The 26,194-nt window shown below is 30.8% G+C and overlaps 1 protein-coding gene across 1 annotated transcript in view; it reads left to right on the top strand.

Moving 5' to 3' along the window:
* Positions 1-2,107: 2,107 nt before the first annotated feature.
* Positions 2,108-26,194, top strand: part of LOC111631934 (glycoprotein-N-acetylgalactosamine 3-beta-galactosyltransferase 1-like) — a 33,175-nt gene continuing 9,088 nt past the window's right edge. Inside the window, exons 1-2 of the mRNA XM_023376274.1 lie at positions 2,108-2,306; positions 12,564-12,816. Coding sequence (XP_023232042.1) covers positions 2,304-2,306; positions 12,564-12,816 — 256 coding nt within the window. The 5' untranslated portion in view covers positions 2,108-2,303. The remainder of the gene's footprint in view (positions 2,307-12,563; positions 12,817-26,194) is intronic.

Genomic DNA, 26,194 nt, shown 5'->3' with positions numbered 1-26,194 from the left:
ATTTTCACCTAAACATAATTCATAGTTTTTAATGCATAATTGTTAAAACATTTTAAATAATAAGTTATTTTTTCTACAAATTCTCTAATCCATTGGTTTGCTTTTCAAATCAAATCCTGTGAAAACTTAAATATAGACACTGGATATATATTTTTCTACGCAACCAGATATACAGCACATACAAGGCATCTTGAAATAGTTATTCATTAGTATGGTAATATTATTTTAACTAAAAATAAAAAGGATTAAAAAAATAGTTTACTATGAAAACATTACAGTACAAATGTAACATTACTTTTTCCTGACACATATTGATAAACAATTTCCACGATGAAATGCATGGAAATTCTTATTTAAAGCATATATAACTATTATATTCAAAGGAATTTAAATACTTACGGTATTATTGATTGTTAAATAATTTATACAAGAATTCTATACTTTTAATTTGAAAATGGTCATACAAATTTGATTAAACATATTTACAGATATATCCATGATGGAACTGGATACATGAAATTTCTGTAAATTTTAAAAGTATTGTTTCTTAACACACAGATTTTGAACTGACATTTAAAAGCACAAAATGTCTATTGACAGAAAGAACTGTCAATTCTAACTTCTTCTTCTTGGTGCCATATCAGATTCCTGACGTCGGCGATACCTGGAGTAGGTTAGTAAGTAGTTAGTAACGCGCCAAGGTGTTACTAGAGAAAGTTACTACCCAGAGTAGTTTCCCGTTGCCTGCTCTGGGGTACGATGTTTCGCGAGGGAAAGAATGCCTTCCGGGAGGACTTTTATGGGGAACTGGCCTCCTATTTAGTCGTTATCGGCAAGGAGAAAACCCGGTAAACTCCAAGCAGCCAGCCTGTCCGATCGCGGCGCGAACCCACGACCGAACTCCCAGTGTTCAGGGTACTAAGACCACTCGGCCATTGGTGAGCGCCAATTCTGACTAAAACATTAAAAAAAAAAAATTGATAAGAGTAATCTATGGAGAATATCCTTCATTCAAAATTGTTCAACAACTTTTACATTTAAACTTTATAATTTGTTAAGCAAGGTTTTTGAAAATTTCTCTTTCAGAGGTGTACAAAACTTAGCTAATTTTATTGTTTCATCTAACTATATTAAATGCATATGACAAATTCAAAGAATATTCTGACTTATCTTAATTATAAATTTCATCCTTTCTCGAACTTTTTATGAATAATATCTGTAACAAAGTATAAATTTTCTGTTATTTATTATCTGTGCACGTAAATTTAAAACACTAATCGCACTATTAAAATGATCTATTGTGTACGATTTGGTTCNAAAAAAAAAAATTGATAAGAGTAATCTATGGAGAATATCCTTCATTCAAAATTGTTCAACAACTTTTACATTTAAACTTTATAATTTGTTAAGCAAGGTTTTTGAAAATTTCTCTTTCAGAGGTGTACAAAACTTAGCTAATTTTATTGTTTCATCTAACTATATTAAATGCATATGACAAATTCAAAGAATATTCTGACTTATCTTAATTATAAATTTCATCCTTTCTCGAACTTTTTATGAATAATATCTGTAACAAAGTATAAATTTTCTGTTATTTATTATCTGCGCTCGTAAATTTAAAACACTAATCGCGCTGTTAAAATGATCTATTGTGTACGATTTGGTTCAGAGGTGCATAAAGATCAAGTATGAAGTTAAATGTTCAAAAAAAATAATCAGCTATATTTTCACTTTATACTCGCTCCATATTACAACTAAAAAAAATAATCTATTCGTCACGATTCGTTCTAACGAGCACAAAATATAATCTATCGGGACATTCCAATTTTCAACGCGAGTGTTGAGTGTTGAAGTCAGCAATTTGACGTCATCAACGACGTTCCAACTCGAGTACGAAGTGCTTAGTTCCCATAATTCCATTCTCAGCAAGATGGATTCCATTCAAATGTCTTACCAATTACCCACAATTCATTGGAAAGTAACAGTCAACATATCTGTTGAGTGCTGAGTGTGTTGAGTCAGCGCTGAGTCAGTGTTGAAAATTGGAATGTCTCGTATCTTCGGTGGGTTGACGTCATTCAGCTAACCAATCAGCGCTTCGTGCCATCTGGATATTTTGTCGCACGTACAGTAACGTGCATGGTCGCCATTTTCCATTCAAATGTCTCACTAATTACTTATAATTTATTGGAAAGCGTTGGCAACAGTGCCAAATAAGCGTTGAAAAAGGAGCGACTTCTGACATTCGACGAAGAACGTCGAGAATATGAGCTTATTGACCAATCAGTTGCTAGGGCCATCTGATGGTAGGATATGATAATTTTTACTAACAATTACTTTATACACATTTTATTTACACTTTACATACAGTACTGTACATATTTTTTTGTATATATTATTTACAAAGTTTTTAAAATTATTTGTTTCACAATACATTATAAATTATTTTGTATTTTATAAATGTTTGTTTTAGAGATAATCTGTTTAAGTACTGTACATTTTGTGTACACAAGGATACTGTAGATTTTGTTGTTCAGTTAACGAATATAAAAGTTTATAATGAAACTTTCACGAGGCTTATTTAAAAAAAAAAAAAAACAAGTAATGTAAGAGAAAAAATCATTTTCTGTTGTGTTATAATTGAAGCTGATTAGAAAGTGTAGGTGTATTTTATATGTGAGTATAGGTTATATAAATCCATAAATATTTGATTAAAGATTTATAATACTTTATCCTCTTTATTCAGCACGTAGGCTATACGGAAACGCTCGGAGGATTCTATTTGAAATCTAACTTTGTAGAATAACGAGAACCGCCCACATCAAAATTATGCAGATATAAAAGTAAGTTTTATAAAAGCATACTTTTGTAAAATATCGAAATCCAAAGTGATAAATGGCAAGTTCAGAGATATCATAAAACAATATTCAGCTGATTAGATATGATTTACTACAGATAGAAATTGAACAACTGTTGGAGATGAAGAATTTCTGACATCCTATTGGGGTAAACGAAAAAAATAAAAAAAAAAGGGATCGAGACGCATTTTAAAACTATTAAACACATAATAACAAGGAACCGAAAGAATGGGAGCTAATTTTAAAGAATTATTCATTAATGAATGATTTTCATCGAACAGACAATTCAGTTAGTTTTATGTCGATACTACTGTTGCATACTACTCTTATTCAAGCTACATGATCATAGATTTCAAAAATAGAAATGAATACTAAAACTTCTTAAAATTTCTTTTTTGTATAGATTAACTATTCCTAGACTAAAAAAAAATTAATAATGGCGGATGCACTATAAGAATATTCGGATTCTGCATTGAAGCCTCTGGCAACGTCATAAAACTTGAATTCAATAAATTGATCATCTGAGTTTTAAATACATATATACAATTTATTATTAGTTTCTTTTCTATTAATCAACTTTAAAGAGCGACGGTGTGATAAATAGAAAAGTAGATAAAAATCCGAGCACCGAACATACCTGTACCTTAAATCTAAGGGATACGCAAGTCAAACGGCTGCTGATATAAAACGGAACTGCTGATATATTAATAGATAATGTTCTATTTTATCATAATTAGTTCACATATGTTTCATGCATTTTGTTTGTAGAATAATTAATTATTTTAAAATATAGGCTATACATATTGTTAAAAGCATATGTTAAATATGAAAGTATCTATTAATAGCTCAGTTGTTGTGGTAAAAGTTAAAGTAAAATTTTTAACTACCAAAAGGTATTTATAATAATTTGAATAATTTGTTATTTATTTTTATTAAGTTTTATTACTTATTCTTACCAGTATTTTTAATTATATACGGATATTATTAACACTATTATTGACATTTGGATATTCAGAACTCGGATAATTTCTTATTTCGTTTAGAAGGATCGCATCCGTTTTGAAAATTATATATTCGCAGCAGTAGAGTTTTTTTTATTATTTCCGTGAATTGTTTATCAATAATGATGTTGAAAGCTCAAAAATATTACTGTTGCTATTAGTTAAATATGTCGTCTTATTATTTATCTATTTTTTCAATTTTTTCAATTTTAATTTATCCTGATTGATCGAAATTGGTTAGCCGATTGGGGTGAGGAGTTTTCTGACAGCCGAGCGGTCAACTCCGTCGTGTGGGAGTGTTAGGATTCACTGAGANGAGAATTTTGGGTGCACCCAATATTACGAGATAGACTGACGCATGAAATGTTTGCGACGTTGTATCCAAAACTAAGACAAAATAAATTCAAATTTTTTAATTCTTTTAAAATATCTATAAAATCCTTTGACGATGGTTGGTGTCTTTTAGATATCATCAATAAATAGATCAGTATCGAAATGATCGTTTCCATTTCAGCACATATATCTCAAAGCGCTCGGCTGACGCCCGCAAAACGCGCGTTTAACGCGCGCTTGGCTTTTGAGTGTGTACGGCTACATAGAACTCTTGGTTCTTTTAAACGCGCGTTTAAAAGCGCGCGTTGAAAAACGCCTAGTGTGTACAGGGTCTTAGACTCGTGAACGGAGTTATAGAGATGGAGAACGAGATTAGATATGGAAACCGTAGGAGTAAGAGGTCCCGAGTAACTATATATTAATTTCCAATACAGGTCAGAAGTCACGTTATTTTAATTCAAAAATATCCCCTGAAAGGTGTTAGATAGATGACCCGCACGACTCTATTGTTAAAGGGAAAGTATGATGTACAGGAGCAAGTCACTACTAATTTGAGGTGGAAAGCATATATTATAAATTAAATAAATTAAAAATATGATTAAAAATTGTAGCCTGGCATTGTGACGATGACACAATACATAATTGCTCATTAAAATTAAAATTTTATTGAAACAAAACATTCTATATAAATTATATATGTTATATATATAGTATATATACAGTAAGACCCGCTTAACACAGAGGATGCATTCCTAGACAACAAAGAGCTAAGCGAAACAGCGTTAAACGAGGTCATTTTAACATAGAGTAAATAGGGATAGCGGAACACGCGACCAAAAATAAACAAATATTACTTTAATTTTAAGTTATTTTTATATTAATTTGTATAATAATATATGTTAAATAACACATAAACATATGCACACAGAAATGTAAAGTTCATTTTTTGTGATGAAGGTCCTGACTTTTCTGAAATTCTTGTTCTTTTGCAATAAAGTCGTAAAGTTTCCTGTGTCGCTTTTTTCTCTCCTTAAGCAAATGTCGGTAGCAGAAGATTGCATGCAAAACGCCTCGTTTCGCTTTTTCACTCCTTTCAAAATCTGGATCATTCGCTACAATTTGATCAACGATTTCGGTTATCGTTACCCCAAATTTTTACTAAGGAAATCTGTAGAGAAATTTTTTGGATTCTTCATTTTCAGAATCTCTATTTTCCAGTTCCACATAAATTCCATGTTCTGCCAGTTCTTGAAGGTCGTCGTTGATAAGGCTCTCACCAGAAACCTGCTGTAACTCCTCAATATCCTGCTCGTCTATATCTCCTACTTCTGTTATATCGATTAGGTTGAGTTTGGCCAACCTAACGATACAGTGATAGGCTCTTCTCGTTGAGAATTCTTGGATATCTTCAGCCATAACTTCTTCCACACTTCGTTCATGCATTTATCAGTTAATTCTTGCCAAGTGAAGTCGATATTTTCTATGGCATTTATGATGTTATATTTTTTCCAAAATTGCACCAAACAAACATAGATTTAAAGAAAGTACACCTTTATGCCACTTTTTGCTGATTGGTTTGTGTTCGCAAATAGTCGTATTATATACGAATCAATGAAATGCCGCGATAATTTAAATCAGCGTAAATTTTGAGCTTTTTTTAGGTTTCGAGAAGACCGCGTTATATCGAATCAGCGTTAAGCGGAGTCTTACTGTATATAAAATAGATATTTTTCATTTTTTACATTGTAACAATTCTAGAAAACAAACTGATTTAATAGAATTACTAATTGATTAATTTATTAAATTGACTAGACATTATGAATAAAGCTACATTCCCTTTGGGAAGTTTGATGAAAGAACTTCATGTTTTTATTATGAATTATTTACTTTTGTGAATTATTTTAATTAACATTTATCAATAAATTATATATTATAAAATTTTAAGTATATAATATTAAATAATCAAAATTAAATAAATTTTATTACGTAATTTATAGATAGCTGTGATAATTATCACAACTATCGAAAATTTATATTACAATACAGTATTTGCATATTTATATATTTATATTGTATATTTGAATAAATTAAATTAAATGCTAATAATTATTAAAAGTATTTCAAGAACAACAAGCTTATATTATATGGGTAATATTAGTATAGGTATATTAATTACACAAAACTCTTTAATAATAATCAGAAACTATATGATAATTAGAATCATTATTAAAATAAGTTTATTTGGGCAATTACTTTGCACATAGCTTTCAACAAAATAATTTGTGATAATTTCACTTTTTTAAAAATAAGTATTATTAACTGTATTAATTAAACTAGTGTTGACTAAAAGTATTATCAACAAAATTATATGATTCAATCACAATTAACGTAGAGGAAACGTTTGGAATATCATTTATGGTATATTGTATACAAACAGCAACTCATACACGATACCATGCGAGCGCTGATCGTCATGCTGATGCGAAGCAGATGCCAGAGTCTAGTTACTTTGGCATCTCTCGGATTATCACTCCTCAAGTGTATTATTGTTATCATTATCGCTTTTTCCGACAGATAATAGCAGTATTCATGTTGACTCGTCCCGCCAATGTGATAAACTATGATAGAGAACGTGAATTTTATTACAGTGCTCAACAAATTTTATTTGTCTTTATTTATAATGTTTGGGAATTATTTATAATTAATCACATATAGGACTATATATACAAGTTATATAGGTCTATATGTTATGACTAAAGTCCGAGTATCGGGTAAAACTAGTATTAACTAGCTAATGCTAAACTTTATTCAAATTAAAATCGGATAAAGAAGACATTATCCAAAAACGAATGGATGAAGAGCTAAACTTAAAATTTGGGTTTTATACGGATAACATGGAGTGTACCCACCGTTGTTTATATAGAGCTAAATATATATTATTGCCATTTTAACCAAATCTATTTTAAAAAATGTAAATTTGAGATAAAGTTTTAAAATATTTCTTCATTTTATACACAATTTCTAAGAAGTAATTAATAATCGATATTAAATTTCATTTATATTAAAGTTTTTGATACGGTAAAATAATGTTTAGGGGAGACCGGGGCAAGATCGGCATGTTAAGCTTTACTTAAATTTTGTGTAATAAATACTGCTGTAAACTGAAAAAAAAACTTTGCATATTGTNGAGGCTTATTAAAAAAAAAAAAAAAACAAGTAATGTAAGAGAAAAAATCATTTTCTGTTGTGTTATAATTGAAGCTGATTAGAAAGTGTAGGTGTATTTTATATGTGAGTATAGGTTATATAAATCCATAAATATTTGATTAAAGATTTATAATACTTTATCCTCTTTATTCAGCACGTGGGCTATACGGAAACGCTCGGAGGATTCTATTTGAAATCTAACTTTGTAGAATAACGAGAACCGCCCACATCAAAATTATGCAGATATAAAAGTAAGTTTTATAAAAGCATACTTTTGTAAAATATCGAAATCCAAAGTGATAAATGGCAAGTTCAGAGATATCATAAAACAATATTCAGCTGATTAGATATGATTTACTACAGATAGAAATTGAACAACTGTTGGAGATGAAGAATTTCTGACATCCTATTGGGGTAAACGAAAAAAATAAAAAAAAAAGGGATCGAGACGCATTTTAAAACTTTTAAACACATAATAACAAGGAACCGAAAGAATGGGAGCTAATTTTAAAGAATTATTCATTAATGAATGATTTTCATCGAACAGACAATTCAGTTAGTTTTATGTCGATACTACTGTTGCATACTACTCTTATTCAAGCTACATGATCATAGATTTCAAAAATAGAAATGAATACTAAAACTTCTTAAAATTTCTTTTTTGTATAGATTAACTATTCCTAGACTAAAAAAAAATTAATAATGGCGGATGCACTATAAGAATATTCGGATTCTGCATTGAAGCCTCTGGCAACGTCATAAAACTTGAATTCAATAAATTGATCATCTGAGTTTTAAATACATATATACAATTTATTATTAGTTTCTTTTCTATTAATCAACTTTAAAGAGCGACGGTGTGATAAATAGAAAAGTAGATAAAAATCCGAGCACCGAACATACCTGTACCTTAAATCTAAGGGATACGCAAGTCAAACGGCTGCTGATATAAAACGGAACTGCTGATATATTAATAGATAATGTTCTATTTTATCATAATTAGTTCACATATGTTTCATGCATTTTGTTTGTAGAATAATTAATTATTTTAAAATATAGGCTATACATATTGTTAAAAGCATATGTTAAATATGAAAGTATCTATTAATAGCTCAGTTGTTGTGGTAAAAGTTAAAGTAAAATTTTTAACTACCAAAAGGTATTTATAATAATTTGAATAATTTGTTATTTATTTTTATTAAGTTTTATTACTTATTCTTACCAGTATTTTTAATTATATACGGATATTATTAACACTATTATTGACATTTGGATATTCAGAACTCGGATAATTTCTTATTTCGTTTAGAAGGATCGCATCCGTTTTGAAAATTATATATTCGCAGCAGTAGAGTTTTTTTTATTATTTCCGTGAATTGTTTATCAATAATGATGTTGAAAGCTCAAAAATATTACTGTTGCTATTAGTTAAATATGTCGTCTTATTATTTATCTATTTTTTCAATTTTTTCAATTTTAATTTATCCTGATTGATCGAAATTGGTTAGCCGATTGGGGTGAGGAGTTTTCTGACAGCCGAGCGGTCAACTCCGTCGTGTGGGAGTGTTAGGATTCACTGAGACAGGTTTCCATTCGTAAATCGTTTATTAAACATAGAAATGATGCTTACAAATTCCTTGATTGACGAGGTAGATCACAAAACGCGCGGATAAAGTCCGAATAAAGTTCTGTCTTCGTTACTTGTGGATGGACACTGACGGTGAAATACTCCGTAGGCCCCGGGGCGTTTATCACGGCTTTCGGCGGCTTCTCGTTGGACGAACTGACGAATCTGTAGATCGTTAGGAGGCCCCAGAGAACGATGTTTCCACAAGTTCCGAAATGTTTTTTTCTTTTCCAAAGATCTGGAGCACGCACGTCCAGGAGAAGAAACACTACGCATCCAAGAACCAAGAACTTTTTATGTCCTTGAAAACGCGGTTTTATAGAGTTTTTCCCCTAGTCTCCTCTCCATTTGTCTCTCACTGTTAACTGGTGACAATTTGAAACCCGATGGAGGGCGCAGGAGAGATCAGCGTCGCGACTGAATCTGATTCCTCTCTCGTCGCTTTTTGTCGACTTTATTCCTTTCCATTATTTAACTAATTTACACAAAAATTTCCATTGTTCGATTGAGACATCTAATCCTTTCCATTCGCGTCTGAAAAGGAGCACTTTAAATTTTCGATCGATAGCTTTCATTCGGACCTCTCAGTCGACCCCTGTTCGGGTTCTCACAAAATCGGTTTTTAAATGTATACTTATTCGATACCGATAGAGTCAAAAATAAATCATTGGTTTAATATAGCTTTTATTACTTAATAATACAAGTTATAGAAGACGTCTTTTAAAATAAACATCATCTGAAGTTACACACTTCTGCTATCATCGAAACCATTTGTCGAAGTAGTAATTAGAAGCTTTTTTACTTGTTTTTTGTAGTGTTTTCAGGAACTTCTACTTTAGCTTCTTTTCTACTTTAGCTTCTTTTGGCAGGTTCCTGATTAGTGAATACGGCCTAAGGGCATAATTAGCTTTTCTAATCTCCTAATTCCGATGACCGAATGGCCATCGGAATTAGGAGATTCGAAAAGTAAATTATGCCTATCAGTTAAGGTGTCAGCCTACCGTGTTGAGGAACTCACGGACGAATTCAGGAATTCGAAAAACCCCAGGATATTTTGTGGATGGTCTGTGCCAAATATGATAGGTTCTGACCGCCAAATTGTGGATCTGGTCGAATCCACGATGATCTTGATTAAAAGGTTTTCAGTGCTTTCAGGGAGGAAAGGGTAAAAAAAATCTTATTCTCTTATTTTGCAATCGCAGACATTTATCTGTTTTGTAAACAGGAAAAGAAGTTAATATAATGCAGTTTCAATAAGCGGTAATGTTCGGACTCTACTATGTGTAAAATTATCAATAAGCGTTTCATCGATTGTTCAAAAATCATTAGCTTAAAAATTAGTATGTGAAATAAGCTTTTTCTTATATTTTGATAATAAATTATAATTTTCTCTAGACTTTGAGATTTTTGTTATGGTTCTCTGGTATAAAATTTCTATAGATTAAAATGATTATTAAAAAAATAATAATGATGATTTAAATGCTTTCTTATCAATAAGTGAATTTTTTTGCTCACGCATAAATACGCAGTAATATTCATTATTGTTAAACCAAGGTAGGCCTTTATTTTCTGAAAATCGAAAAGAAAAAATTATGCTATTGGTATACAGTATTTGTTTACTAAGCAACACTTGAGCGTTACTCTTGGTAAAGTTAAGTTCTCTTTTGTTATATGGGTAAAGTATAATAAAGTTCTAATTCAACTTTTCTCTGCCCTTACTTCACAATTTTTTGTGCTGTTAGGCTATACAAACACTACGACATTTTGTTGTTCGCTTAGGCACACTGAACGACAAAACATTTTGTCGCGCTGCTTTAGCATATTAAGACAAAAAGTCGCTGTTTATTTCCAGAATGGATATCACCCAGGTAGCAGCGATTTGTGCTTTGGAGATACGCCGTAGAAAACTAAAAAGAAAAAGAATCTATTGGATATATACAATATTAATAGACTTTTCATTAAAAGGAAAATTTATACGAAGAGCTACGAACTTATCCGATAAAACTTTTTTCTTATTTTCGGATGAAAGTCAATAGTATTGACGAATTATTACATCTAGTCAGTCCTTCTATAAAACACAAAGTGATTTTTGTGTTTTAAAGAATGCTTTATAAAATGTCATTATCGATATAAACCTCGTGTCTTGCAATCTTTTATAATGTTTTCATGGCATATGCGAATCACGCCTTAAGCGTCGGCTGCGCCGCAGCATTCGGAGCCGAAATAAAAGATGAAAATGTGCGTACTTTTATATAAACGTACGGCCGAGTGGTCAAGGTGGCAGCCTACACTTCTGAGAGACGGGATCGTATCCGAATGGTTCGAAAAAAGTCTCAAGAAATTTTCAGGTGTTCAGGTATGTCGGGCCCTTACTACCTGGCCGAACTCATAATGGGCTTGCTAAAAGAAACCCTCTTAGTGCGGACAGTTATAATATATAAACACATAGGGCACGAGGACGTTTCGTTGCCCTATGTGTTTATATTTTTCTGTCTCCGTCATCGCGTGTCAGCTTAGTGTGCGCATTCCCATATATTGCAACGGATTTCGGTTGAGCAACAAAATGTTTCCGAGACAAAATATCGCAGTGTGTCTATAGCCTTAATGGAAGAGATCGATGAAACAGAATATTTAAACTTTTGACACTTTTATACATTATCTGTGTAAGATATATTGATAATAAATGTTAATTTAGAAGTTGCATAAAATAACACAAATTGACTTTTGACTATTTTCTTAAATATTTGTTATCGATTTGTAACAATTTTCATTTTCTTTCTTCTCGAATTTGTTAAGTATCGATCTTCATTCGTTTATTCCGAAATCCTAAAACGCATGTCTGAATACATAGAATAATTATATAAATTTTATTTAAATTAGGTATATACCTGATAGACAAATAAAAAGGGAAATTACGAGAAATAACGCGAAGAGGATGGCGATGGCGCTTGACTGACTTTTCGCGCATCACCGATTCTAAAGTATAGTGTTAGCACGTCATTATTATTTAAGTAACATAAATATTTAAAATAAATGTCATGATAATTGAAATTGTCTTACACTACAGAAGATTCTCATAGTGGAGAGTTACGTAAATAAGACAAGCTTTTGGAAATTAAGTTGCATATCGATTTATGCGAAAATATTTTGTAGGCCCTATCATCCTTGCTTACAAAGATGTGCAAACTTAATAAGGCGCTGCCCAGGAAATCTGCAAATGGCTAAAAAAAATTATCTAGGAAAGATTTCGAAACATTTTAAGGCATTTATCTCTGAAGATTAGATTATCTTATCCCTCTGTTCATAGAGCTACGAAAATAATTAAATTTCAGTTTTATAAAAAACTTCATTATCTTTTTTTCATTAACTTTTTATTTATTTAGCCTATTCAGAATTTCAAATTTATTTCCCGATTGTCGCCAAACTTCTTGCACAACTTCTTGCAATTCCCATTTTTGTTTGTTTATCTAGTACTTATTATTTTAATACTATATATAAAAAATTATTGTTAATTCTAACTAAATTTTATTCCTGCAGCCTGATGATATTATGAATTGTAAGATTCCCCATCAACTTAGATTTCCTAAAAACAATCTACCGACTCTAATAATCGGAATTATCATCGGCGTCGTTTTCACATCTATTTATTTTAATGTTAATTTTCGGAAAACGCCCTATTCTCTCCTGAATTGGCGATATTTAGTGAATACAAACTCGTTTCACAGTGATGAGGAATCGAAAGATGAGGAATCAGATCTACTAGTTTCTTCCTACAAGGAATTTCAAAAAAGTAAGAGTTTAATGATTTTTCTAATTATAAAATTAATATTTTTGAATACTCAAAAGTTGTTTATTTCATTCTAAAACACAATAATAATTTTTTAAGAAACAGTTTCTTTCAATTAATAGGATAATGTAATATAAATCTTGTATTAAACGGTCGTTATGAACTGAAATCAAAATTTATTTTCAAGTCCTTTGTTTCTGTAAAATTTATTTCTAAATATCAGAAATTGGATATTTTTCATCCAATTAAACTGAATATTACGACAATAATGAAACATTAACTTTGATTTATATTTTCGACTGTTTCGTAAATCTGCAATATCAATGATAAATTCAGTGTAAGAAAATTAACTTTTCATAAAATCGAAATTTTAAACTTTTACGCCCACCAGCGGCCAAGTGGTCTTCGTTCCCTGAACACTGGGATTTCGGTCGTGGGTTCGTGCCTCGCTCGGACGGGCTGGCCACGTGGAGTTTTCCGAGTTTTCTCTATGTCCGTAATCCCTAAATAAGGGCCAGTTTTCCTTAAAAAGACCTCCTGGAAGACACTCCTTAGGCAGATCGCCCAAGTGTTGCGTTGCCATAACTAAACAAACAAACATTAAACTTTTATCATTTTACATAACATAAAATAACATACATTTTACAACATAAAACATACATTCAACAATTCCATGCCCACTATTAACTGAATGAATAAAGCCACTTTTTTAAAAACTCTGTCTTGTGGGCACTAGGCGGGCTTCTTTTTTTTTGGAAAGTTCATTATGGGTTCGGGCAGGCGGCGAGGTACGGAACCGACATATCCGGACGGACCACCCCCCGAAAAACGCCCAAGGATTTTCGGCTCCGTCCGGATTCGATCCCGGGTCCCCCAAAGGAGTAGGCTGCTACCTTAGTTACTCGACTATCCAGTTATGGATAAAACCACTGAACACTAGTAATTGGTCGCGAGTCCGGACTGGGCTTGAGTTTTTCGGGTCTTCTTCACTTGTCTAACACTAAAATTTAAAGAACTGATTAGGTTATTACAAAAATGGATGTAACTAAGGACGAAAAACAATAAATAGTAAGGATGCGCCGATTAATCGGTAAGTAATCGGTAATCGGCCGTATCGGCCACTTAGCCGATTAATCGGTATCGGCCATTCCCACCGATTAATCAGTTTCGATAATCGGTAATCGGCCGTATCGGCCACTTAGCCGATTAATCGGTATCGGCCATTTCCCCGATTAATCGGTTTCGATAATCGGCCAATTTTACATTTTGGTATTTTTGTTAGAATGTTACGTACAATGCTAGTAATAAAAACTAATAAATTTCTGTTATATATTTATTATTTATTACATGACAATCTGAATATTAAAAAAATTTTACTAATCAAATTATTCCTTTCATCAATACATATTATAAGTATAACATAACGTATAATATAAAGTTTAAACTTTACATAAGAAAAAGTATTGAATAGGTTAAGAAGAAAAATTAAATTTTTATTTGTTTCATAAGTTTAAAGTTTAAATACAAAACAAATATAAAACAAATAAAAATTTAATATTTAAACTGTAAAACCCTTAAATTACAATTTAAGGGTTTTACAGTTTGTTTTTACAATGCAAAAACATGAGAATTTCATCATTTTCAGGGCATAACCTATTTTTTGCCGGCTCATAAATGTTACCTTCAGTGCTGAAAATTTTTTCACTTTCAATGGAAGATGCTGAGGCACTTAAATATTTCATAGCTATTTTGCTCAAATTAGGGATAAATGTAAATATGTTTCTAATTCTTGATCGAAACGTTTGTTCGTCTCTTTCTTTTTTTTTTTCTTTCTTTTTAAAAACATGCTATTCTTCATTCTTTCGTTTACCAGAAGCTAATTCATCAAATAAATCAGAAAAACTTAGAAATTCACCTCCATCTTGATCACCTCCAGAAGTAGAAGCTTCAGAATTTAATTCTTATTGAGATTTCCTCTAGCATATCCTCTTTTTGAAATTTCATTTTGAATCTAATAAAAATGACAAGCATAAAGACTTGTTTTCTATATATGCTGAAAATTTTTTTTTATTGGATTTTCTAGTTCTTCTGTTGTGGTATTAATGCCACTAAAGGAACTACTGATCTTTGCTTTTGATAAGAATAATTTCAGAGTCTCTATTGTGGGAATTATTGAAGATGAAGTGGCTTCTCGTTTGCTGGCTTTCCACAGTAATTTCTTTGAATGGTTTTACAAGTAGAACAATTTTTTCAACGAGAGACCACTGATATGGGCTCAACGTAGGAATTTTATTATCTATAGCATATGTGACAAGGGCCTTTTGCTGTTCCAACATGTAGTATGTAGAATTCCAGCGAGTAGGAACATCTTGAATTAATTTGTGTTTCTGCAAACCTAACTTTTCTTGCAAATCTTCCAATTTGATTACAGCTACAGCAGAATGATTAAAATGTGTGACAATATTTCTATTAACTGTGATTATAGTTTTCACATCTTGTTTAGAAAATATGCATTCGTTTAGTGTCAGCTGCAGCGTATGTATAAAGCATGATAATGCTTCTAAGTTGCAATTCCTAATTCCAGCTACCAGATTTGCTGCAGAATCTCTTAGTACTAAGAATATCTTATCACTTGTCAACTTATACTGTTCAAGAACAATTTTTAACTGTTCACTGATTCGTGTAGCTGTGTGGGAACCTTCAAAGGAAACAATTTGCAAAACAGCTCTTTCCTGCTGAAAATCATCCTTCAACCAGTGAGCTGTTACACTTAAAAAAGGAGAATTGTTTGTAGTTGCTGTCCAAATATCAGCGGTTAAAGAAATATATTTTGTTTCTGTTAAACACAGAAACACTTCAGCTTTTTAAACAATGTCGAAGTTTCCATGCGTCAACAATTAAGTGTTGAGATTTATTTTAGAAACAAAGGAAGAGATTGTTGATTTTGCGAGGATATTCGATCGTCTCTTGTTTACCTGACCTGAGGGAGATGGAAATACCAGGTGGAGAAAAATGGGTTTTTTCCACATTATAATTAACTGTATAATTAACTCCAGGATCTCACACTAGTAATGCAATAAATTATTAACACTAATCGGCCGATTAATCGGTATCGGCCGATAATGCATGGCCGATTAATCGGTAATCGGTAATCGGCCATTTTGCTTATCGGTGCATCCTTAATAAATAGTAAGTAAATACAGTATATTTCAAAGGATAGCTAGTGAATAGAATAAAATTATTTTTGTCAGCTAATGAATTAATTATATTAGAGCAGGTAATAGTAATTATCATGAAAACTCAGTTTGATCTGTAAGTCATTTCAAACCTCAATAACAATCGTAAGAATTGAAATGAATACAAATATATTATTAAAATGGAATACAGCACCACAAAAATTACTTATTATTCATTTAGGCCTACATGACGAACAGATAAACTTTGTTGAATGCAGCTGTATTAATGAAAAGAGGTATGATAAAGCAGGATAAGCAACTGTTTGTCAACTGTTAACCTATACACAAAAATTAGGAGTTTCTTTTTAAATATTGATGGATTGCTATTGAATGCAGACTTCAATTATTAGATTAACATTTTTACATTACATAATATTTAAAATTAAATTTCTTTCTTTTGACAAATTTCAGTTACAAGTAAAATAATTACATTTAAGTTATAAAACAACTGGAGAATATCAATTATCTTATTATTCGCATATTTGATAATCTTTGTTTTCTACGGTATTGAAATCAATATTCGTAAATGGTAATTTTGGGAACAATTTTTAATACAGTAGGTCCTCGATTTAACGAATTAATAACAAACTTATAATGTATTTTTATAATGTACTGTACTGCGAGTAATTTATAATCATTGAGCACGCTAAACATACCCTTTAGCGTGCTCTATTCGCGAATGAAAAAAATTCTAAATTTTTGTTTTAGGATAGATATTTTTTTATCCGTTAAATAGTGGTGTGTTAAATCGAGAGCTTACTGTATTTCGCAAGCATAATTTCCATAATTTATGATATTTTTCATGCAAGCAATCTTAAGCATTAAGTACTGACTTTCTAAATTATGAAAGATACATAACTTATTTACCTCCTTTCTATGCTTAAGACAGTAAGGAAATAAAGTAGATGCAATATGTTTTACAAATCAGTTTGATATATGAAGGATATCAATATGAGTAATTACGACTTTGACAATACAGTATGAAAATTTTTTCTTAATTTACAAATCTCCAAGATTTATTAACAATTTATAAATTAAAACTTTTTTAATTAACGATTTTTGATGATCTGATTTGATGGTCAGGTGGTAAAGGTAAAATTTAGACTTTTCAATATTTTTCTAGAAACGATTGGAAAAATGTTCCAGAACGCTCTGTGTGAGTATAAATAGAGTAACCAGGGAACATTTCATCACATATTTTATTGGAAAGAGATGCATCAGCAATGTCTGACAATATGAAACTTTCGAAAGAACACATTTACATACTGTTGTTCTATCACTTCAAAAGTGGCCACAATACAATTAATGCTCATAATCTCATCTACAAGGCATTTGGCGAGGACACAGCCAACAGGTAGTCTTGCTACAATTGGTTCAAGAAATTCAAGGACGGAGATTTCTCGCTTTAAAATCAACCCCATCCAGGTAGCAATTCCACCATTGATGATGACGCCCTCCTAAAACTGATAGACAATAATCCACGGTTGACCACCAGAGAATTAGCACAACTTGACAGTTCCTATACACTTCAAAAATTGAGAAAGTCCGATGCGATCTCGACAACGCTCCAGCACATAGAGCAAAGATAATCTTAGAGAAGCTGGCCAGTCCGGGCTGGGAGGTTCTGCCTTGTCCATCTTTCAATCCAGACTTGGCGCCAAATGATTATAATTTATTTCGCTCCATGTAAAACCATATTGCCAGTATACAGTTCAATGAAAATACCTAAGTGAGAACGAGGTCGAGACTTTCTTCTTTGAAAAACCCGCCATTCTATGTTCAAGGGATAGAAAGTTTGTAGCAAAGGTGGCGAGATGTCATTGATATTCATAGTTATTACTTACAAGACTAAACTGTAATCGTTATTGAGTTAATTTTCAATAAAGGTTTTTCAGAATGTCTAAATTTCACCTTTACAAACTGATATAACTGTTTTTATACCTAATATATGTTTATTTCGTAATCAATGACTCGACCCTCCTTTCCATATAAGTAAGATTTTCATCCCTCCCGTCAAATGCTTACTTAATACAGTATTTAATGTTCCTTTATAATTTTTGATTTTATATGAAATTATTTTAAAAGATTTTTTGAATAACCGTAATTTTTTCAAACCAGGTGTATTACTATTTTAGCGGTTGCATAACGCCTCGTGCATAATATTAAGTAAAATGAACTTAAAATTTTGTTTTCACTATTTGTCTGGTTATTAGCTTTAAATGAAATATAACTATTAATTTCTTTGTAGTGTTGTGTATTTATATAACCCAAGGATTTATATTTTTAAAAATAATCTTTCATATTATTAAAAGAAAAGCATACTGTAATAGCATTTTCTGATAAAATTTAAGAACAGTATTTGAATAGGCCTGCTATATTTTCTATTGTAACTTATTCTAAGAGATTAATTTTTCAACTAATTAAACAGAAATAATAATACTGTAACGCAAATAGACAGATGCAGTGAATTCACAGGCACAGAGTCTAGTACAAAGAGGTACTCTAACTTGTAAATTGAGGTATACTTTATTTTGGATACTTTATTTAAGATACCATTGCCTTAGGCCTTTTCCAAGTATCTGAAAACACGGTTAGTAGCGACAACATAACTAAACAGAAGAAAACGAAAACAAATATACATAATACAGTTTCAAAGTTCAGAATAATTACAGTTTATTAAGTCATACGACTGTAAATTACAGAATTACCTTCCTTCTTTTTTTAAAATTATGCATACAATACACATTATTAACTATTCAATCCTTACATACTATGTAAATATATTGCTGATAGAATTATTTTTAATGGATTTTTTTAAACTTATAGTTGATTATTATAGTTTGATTTTATTTTCAAATTTTAATTTTTCCACCGTGGGAGCCAATTCCGCAACGTTTTAGGTTAAAGTTTAAAAAATAACCGACCATTTAGTCTATCGTATTTATTTTTACTTTCTGGGTTCTGTTATATATAACAGAAGGAAAGTATGGCGATCGGTCAAAAAATAACCCCCAAGATTTTTACATTTATGCATTCAAACGTCGAAAAATGCAAAAATTGGGGTTTCTGTATATATGGATGTTAATGTGTGGTAGGCATGATTTTGTTTACCCATTTTGAAGCTTAATAACTCCCGTGCTTTTTGTCGAAAATTTGAAATTTTGCAGTGAGGTTTGTGTATGAGGGACATTGATAAAATTAAATTTTTATGGTTAAAGGTCAACGGGATGGAAAGATAAATGGAAGTCATGTGTCATATTTCGAGTGGGATCGAATTTAATGAAGATTTTACTCGTTATTAAGTAGGCCTACTGTATTTATTCTAATAAACAACGTATTGTATATAACTTTTTCATCTTGTAGCTGTTCCATTTATTAAAATAAATAAGGTATTTTCAGTGAGGAAGTTTTATTTTTATAAGAAAACTTAACGTTAGAAAAGTATAAAAATATATTATACATATTATGTTAATGTATAAAAAATGTTAAAATTTTAATTTTTTATTGTTTAAACACTATAAACTGTAATTAATCGACCACTAAACATCCTTATTTTTTATTTAGTTCAACTAACTGAAAAAAAATGAATGAAAGGATGCCTAGTGGTCGATTACTGTACTGTAATTGCACTTTATAGTGCTTAAACAACAAAAAGTATAGTCATACGATTACAGATTGGCGAAAAAGTTTAATCTTTTAGTTTATGGCTATTATATAAATTTTATAATATAGACACAGTTAAAAATAGATTAAAATATTTTCTCAAATTCGTAGTGTGTTTGCATTCTAACTCTTGTCATTAATAGTGTTCTAAATGTTTAACATTAAAGTACTGTATAATTTGCAATAACGTTGTAAAATTTAATTTTAATAGTTATTCAGAAAGATGTATATATTATTATTTTATTCACGAATTGTTACCTCTGTAAACTAATGAATAAAATAAATTTTTATTCTCGTTAAACAATTGACATATTAAATGATCTTAAGGAATGCTAAGCGATGTTAAGCAATTATCAAAATATATTACTGTAAAATTTTATTTGCTTAACATAATCTCTTGTCTCAAACAAGGATAAAGAAAAGCTTATACAATATATCAGCGTTTCTCAAACTTTTTGCTCACGAGACCCAATATATTTGTTTGTAATGGTTCCGCGACCGTTTGTAATGTTTATAATATAAAATTTTTAAAAAATCTGGTAAACTGGAGTCGCTGTATATCATAAAACAAAATAAAATTGTGCATTATTGATAACTTCTATGTGTGGAATGGAACATTGAATACATTTCTATTAAGAGCCCTTCAAGTCAATTTCGATTTGTAACAAATAATTTACAGTCGACTCCCCATAACGCGATAGATACGTTCCACTTTTTATGAAATTCATGTTCTACGAGTCCTTAAATACATGAGCCAATCACAGCCCGGCACGTGTGCAGTTTACGGACTACGGTTGTTTGAAAGGTTTTCTTCCATAAAATTAATCGATTCTAGACTATAATTTTTTCTAACACGTATAATTTTTTCGGGAATAATCCATATAAACTATGCTATAAACAAAAAATTGTAGGATTACCGAGTGTGCACCGTTCGACGACGCCATTGCTTAAGCTTGTTTTCGTCGTGGAGCGGCGCATCGAACGGCAAATGCGTGTTTCCTGATAAATTATTTTTCTGCGAAAAATTTGCTGAACTTTGGAGACATCATTAATATAAATATAATTTTTATGGCCGTTAAATAATAAATGGTTTTCAATAGGTCCGCTGCTCGTTTAAACTCAACGGTTTGTGCAATATCTGCTATTCGACCAATCCTGTCGCGACACGAGTTGGCGATGACGTTTTACCGCATTTCACGAGTTTCTTTTAGCATGTTTATACGAATACGGTCGCAATTTTTTCGCCGCGATATACGAATCCGCATTAAATGAACCCGTTTTATAGGAGGTCTACTGTATTTCAATTTCGGTTTTTATTATTGAAATTTAACTATTATAAAATATAAAACTGACGTAAATAAAACAGGCTGTTCCAAAATTATTCAGGAGTCTTTTTTACTTAGAAAAATATTACAAGTTTCTTTTTTATAAACGTAATGAACCCTTTTTTAAAATGTACTTTTTAGATTGTAAGTTTTTTAAAATTTCATTTTGTATATACACAAAAAGAAAACTGTTTAAACATTATCTATTCATTCACTTGTGCCAAAATTCATCCATTATTTATTTATTTTTTTAATAATAATTTATTGTTATGTATGACAATAAATCTAAAAGTTTGAATAAACAATAAAATATTTTTAAAATCATTGCAACTTAAATGGCTTTATGACTACGATCTTACATAAAATATCTATTTTAATGTTATCCAAAATAGAGAAATCAATTTCATACATACACATTCAGTAATCTTAATTGTATTGCAAAATGACAATAATAATTATAAGAAAACAAGTTGTTAAAAATTTTCGGTGCTTAATTTAACAGATTCATCTATTGTTCCTAGTTCATAGAGAACACTGAAGTAATACAAGTAGTTTTGCGGAAGGTAGTATCATTTCCCGACCCAGCGATCCACAGTTTGAGAAACGTTGCAATATATAATATATATAAATGGAATCTTAATATGAGTAGAAAAATATTTCATTAACGTTAAATATCTGAAGACAAAGTCCCCCCAAAAAAGGACTCACCATTTAATATCTTCGTATTCCAGACTATACATTATTGGCGATTGACCTTTCATTTTAGGCTACTGACCACCAAAAAGTCCTTTTTAAAACACAAAAATCTATTCAGTTAAAACTGCAAAAATTTTTTTAAAAGGAATTGGTGACATACCGACGTCTTATTTCGGTTTTTTATGTACGTGGAAATGAGCGCTGGTAAATATAGATTAAAAAAATTGCCCCTTGGTGACGATATTTTATAATTTTTTTTGTAAATTAAAAATATTGTAGATTAAAAATTTTCGTAAATGTTTAATCTACATTTACCAGCGCTCATTTCTACGTACATAAAAAACCGAAATAAGACGTCGGTATGTCACCAATTCCTTTTTATTTTTTTAATTGTATTTTTAACTAGATGTATTTTTGTGTTTTTAAAAGGACATTTTGGCGGCCAGTAGCCTAAAATGAACGGTCAGTCGCCAAGAATGTATAGTTTGGAATAAAAAGATAATAAATGGTGATTCCTTTTTTGGGAGGATTCCTGTCTTCAGATATTTAATTATAGTCTAATTATTGCCATCGGATGAAAATTTACATTTCATTAACGTTTTAATTGTAAGGCAAAAAGTTAATTTAAGGTTAAAATTTTGAATTGTTTTGTATATTTTATTCTGTTTCCGTAAAAGTTTGAACTATTAATAAATCATTTTTTATGTTAAAAACTTTATAATTTACAGTTTACAAACCTTTTATTGTATTAATTTCTGTGAGGTTCTAAGTTTTTGGACTGCAATTTGAAAAAATTGTAGATCAATAAATTCCCATTATCTTCCGTCCGTCTGTCTTTCTTTAGGCCCTGTACACACTAGGCGTTTTTCAACGCGCGTTAAACGCTCGTCGAACGCCGAGCTAACGCGCGTTTAACGCGCGTTAGCTCGGCGTTTGACGAGCGTTTAGCGGAGCGTGCGCACTGGAACGGTTTGGAAATGGATGTGGAAGTGATTGCTTGTGTGTGGCTCCTCTATCGTCGCTATAAAAAACGACGGCAGAGGCAAAGAGAATTTTGGATGCACCCAATATTACGAGATAGACTGACGCATGAAATGTTTGCGACGTTGTATCCAAAACTAAGACAAAATAAATTCAAATTTTTTAATTCTTTTAAAATATCTATAAAATCCTTTGACGATGGTTGGTGTCTTTTAGATATCATCAATAAATAGATCAGTATCGAAATGATCGTTTCCATTTCAGCACATATATCTCAAAGCGCTCGGCTGACGCCCGCAAAACGCGCGTTTAACGCGCGCTTGGCTTTTGAGTGTGTACGGCTACATAGAACTCTTGGTTCTTTTAAACGCGCGTTTAAAAGCGCGCGTTGAAAAACGCCTAGTGTGTACAGGGTCTTAGACTCGTGAACGGAGTTATAGAGATGGAGAACGAGATTAGATATGGAAACCGTAGGAGTAAGAGGTCCCGAGTAACTATATATTAATTTCCAATACAGGTCAGAAGTCACGTTATTTTAATTCAAAAATATCCCCTGAAAGGTGTTAGATAGATGACCCGCACGACTCTATTGTTAAAGGGAAAGTATGATGTACAGGAGCAAGTCACTACTAATTTGAGGTGGAAAGCATATATTATAAATTAAATAAATTAAAAATATGATTAAAAATTGTAGCCTGGCATTGTGACGATGACACAATACATAATTGCTCATTAAAATTAAAATTTTATTGAAACAAAACATTCTATATAAATTATATATGTTATATATATAGTATATATACAGTAAGACCCGCTTAACACAGAGGATGCATTCCTAGACAACAAAGAGCTAAGCGAAACAGCGTTAAACGAGGTCATTTTAACATAGAGTAAATAGGGATAGCGGAACACGCGACCAAAAATAAACAAATATTACTTTAATTTTAAGTTATTTTTATATTAATTTGTATAATAATATATGTTAAATAACACATAAACATATGCACACAGAAATGTAAAGTTCATTTTTTGTGATGAAGGTCCTGACTTTTCTGAAATTCTTGTTCTTTTGCAATAAAGTCGTAAAGTTTCCTGTGTCGCTTTTTTCTCTCCTTAAGCAAATGTCGGTAGCAGAAGATTGCATGCAAAACGCCTCGTTTCGCTTTTTCACTCCTTTCAAAATCTGGATCATTCGCTACAATTTGATCAACGATTTCGGTTATCGTTACCCCAAATTTTTACTAAGGAAATCTGTAGAGAAATTTTTTGGATTCTTCATTTTCAGAATCTCTATTTTCCAGTTCCACATAAATTCCATGTTCTGCCAGTTCTTGAAGGTCGTCGTTGATAAGGCTCTCACCAGAAACCTGCTGTAACTCCTCAATATCCTGCTCGTCTATATCTCCTACTTCTGTTATATCGATTAGGTTGAGTTTGGCCAACCTAACGATACAGTGATAGGCTCTTCTCGTTGAGAATTCTTGGATATCTTCAGCCATAACTTCTTCCACACTTCGTTCATGCATTTATCAGTTAATTCTTGCCAAGTGAAGTCGATATTTTCTATGGCATTTATGATGTTATATTTTTTCCAAAATTGCACCAAACAAACATAGATTTAAAGAAAGTACACCTTTATGCCACTTTTTGCTGATTGGTTTGTGTTCGCAAATAGTCGTATTATATACGAATCAATGAAATGCCGCGATAATTTAAATCAGCGTAAATTTTGAGCTTTTTTTAGGTTTCGAGAAGACCGCGTTATATCGAATCAGCGTTAAGCGGAGTCTTACTGTATATAAAATAGATATTTTTCATTTTTTACATTGTAACAATTCTAGAAAACAAACTGATTTAATAGAATTACTAATTGATTAATTTATTAAATTGACTAGACATTATGAATAAAGCTACATTCCCTTTGGGAAGTTTGATGAAAGAACTTCATGTTTTTATTATGAATTATTTACTTTTGTGAATTATTTTAATTAACATTTATCAATAAATTATATATTATAAAATTTTAAGTATATAATATTAAATAATCAAAATTAAATAAATTTTATTACGTAATTTATAGATAGCTGTGATAATTATCACAACTATCGAAAATTTATATTACAATACAGTATTTGCATATTTATATATTTATATTGTATATTTGAATAAATTAAATTAAATGCTAATAATTATTAAAAGTATTTCAAGAACAACAAGCTTATATTATATGGGTAATATTAGTATAGGTATATTAATTACACAAAACTCTTTAATAATAATCAGAAACTATATGATAATTAGAATCATTATTAAAATAAGTTTATTTGGGCAATTACTTTGCACATAGCTTTCAACAAAATAATTTGTGATAATTTCACTTTTTTAAAAATAAGTATTATTAACTGTATTAATTAAACTAGTGTTGACTAAAAGTATTATCAACAAAATTATATGATTCAATCACAATTAACGTAGAGGAAACGTTTGGAATATCATTTATGGTATATTGTATACAAACAGCAACTCATACACGATACCATGCGAGCGCTGATCGTCATGCTGATGCGAAGCAGATGCCAGAGTCTAGTTACTTTGGCATCTCTCGGATTATCACTCCTCAAGTGTATTATTGTTATCATTATCGCTTTTTCCGACAGATAATAGCAGTATTCATGTTGACTCGTCCCGCCAATGTGATAAACTATGATAGAGAACGTGAATTTTATTACAGTGCTCAACAAATTTTATTTGTCTTTATTTATAATGTTTGGGAATTATTTATAATTAATCACATATAGGACTATATATACAAGTTATATAGGTCTATATGTTATGACTAAAGTCCGAGTATCGGGTAAAACTAGTATTAACTAGCTAATGCTAAACTTTATTCAAATTAAAATCGGATAAAGAAGACATTATCCAAAAACGAATGGATGAAGAGCTAAACTTAAAATTTGGGTTTTATACGGATAACATGGAGTGTACCCACCGTTGTTTATATAGAGCTAAATATATATTATTGCCATTTTAACCAAATCTATTTTAAAAAATGTAAATTTGAGATAAAGTTTTAAAATATTTCTTCATTTTATACACAATTTCTAAGAAGTAATTAATAATCGATATTAAATTTCATTTATATTAAAGTTTTTGATACGGTAAAATAATGTTTAGGGGAGACCGGGGCAAGATCGGCATGTTAAGCTTTACTTAAATTTTGTGTAATAAATACTGCTGTAAACTGAAAAAAAAAGCTTGCATATTGTCTATTGGAATGTTACCTTACTATAGAACTGGTTAAAATCAGTTTGGAAATAAAAATAATTAAAATAATTACAACTTTACAAGAAGAGAGAAATTGACGAAGTTGCCCCGGGTATAGGGGCAAGATCGGCAACTTCTCTCTTTTTGTAAAGTTGTAATTATTTTAATTATTTTTATTAAAGTTGCCCCTGGTATAGGGGCAACAGTAATGGG

This window comes from Centruroides sculpturatus, unplaced genomic scaffold, assembly GCF_000671375.1.
Source record: "Centruroides sculpturatus isolate CEXI.00-Female unplaced genomic scaffold, Cexi_2.0 scaffold666, whole genome shotgun sequence".
NCBI lineage: Eukaryota > Metazoa > Arthropoda > Arachnida > Scorpiones > Buthidae > Centruroides > Centruroides sculpturatus.
This window is presented reverse-complemented; position numbering and strand designations above follow the sequence as displayed.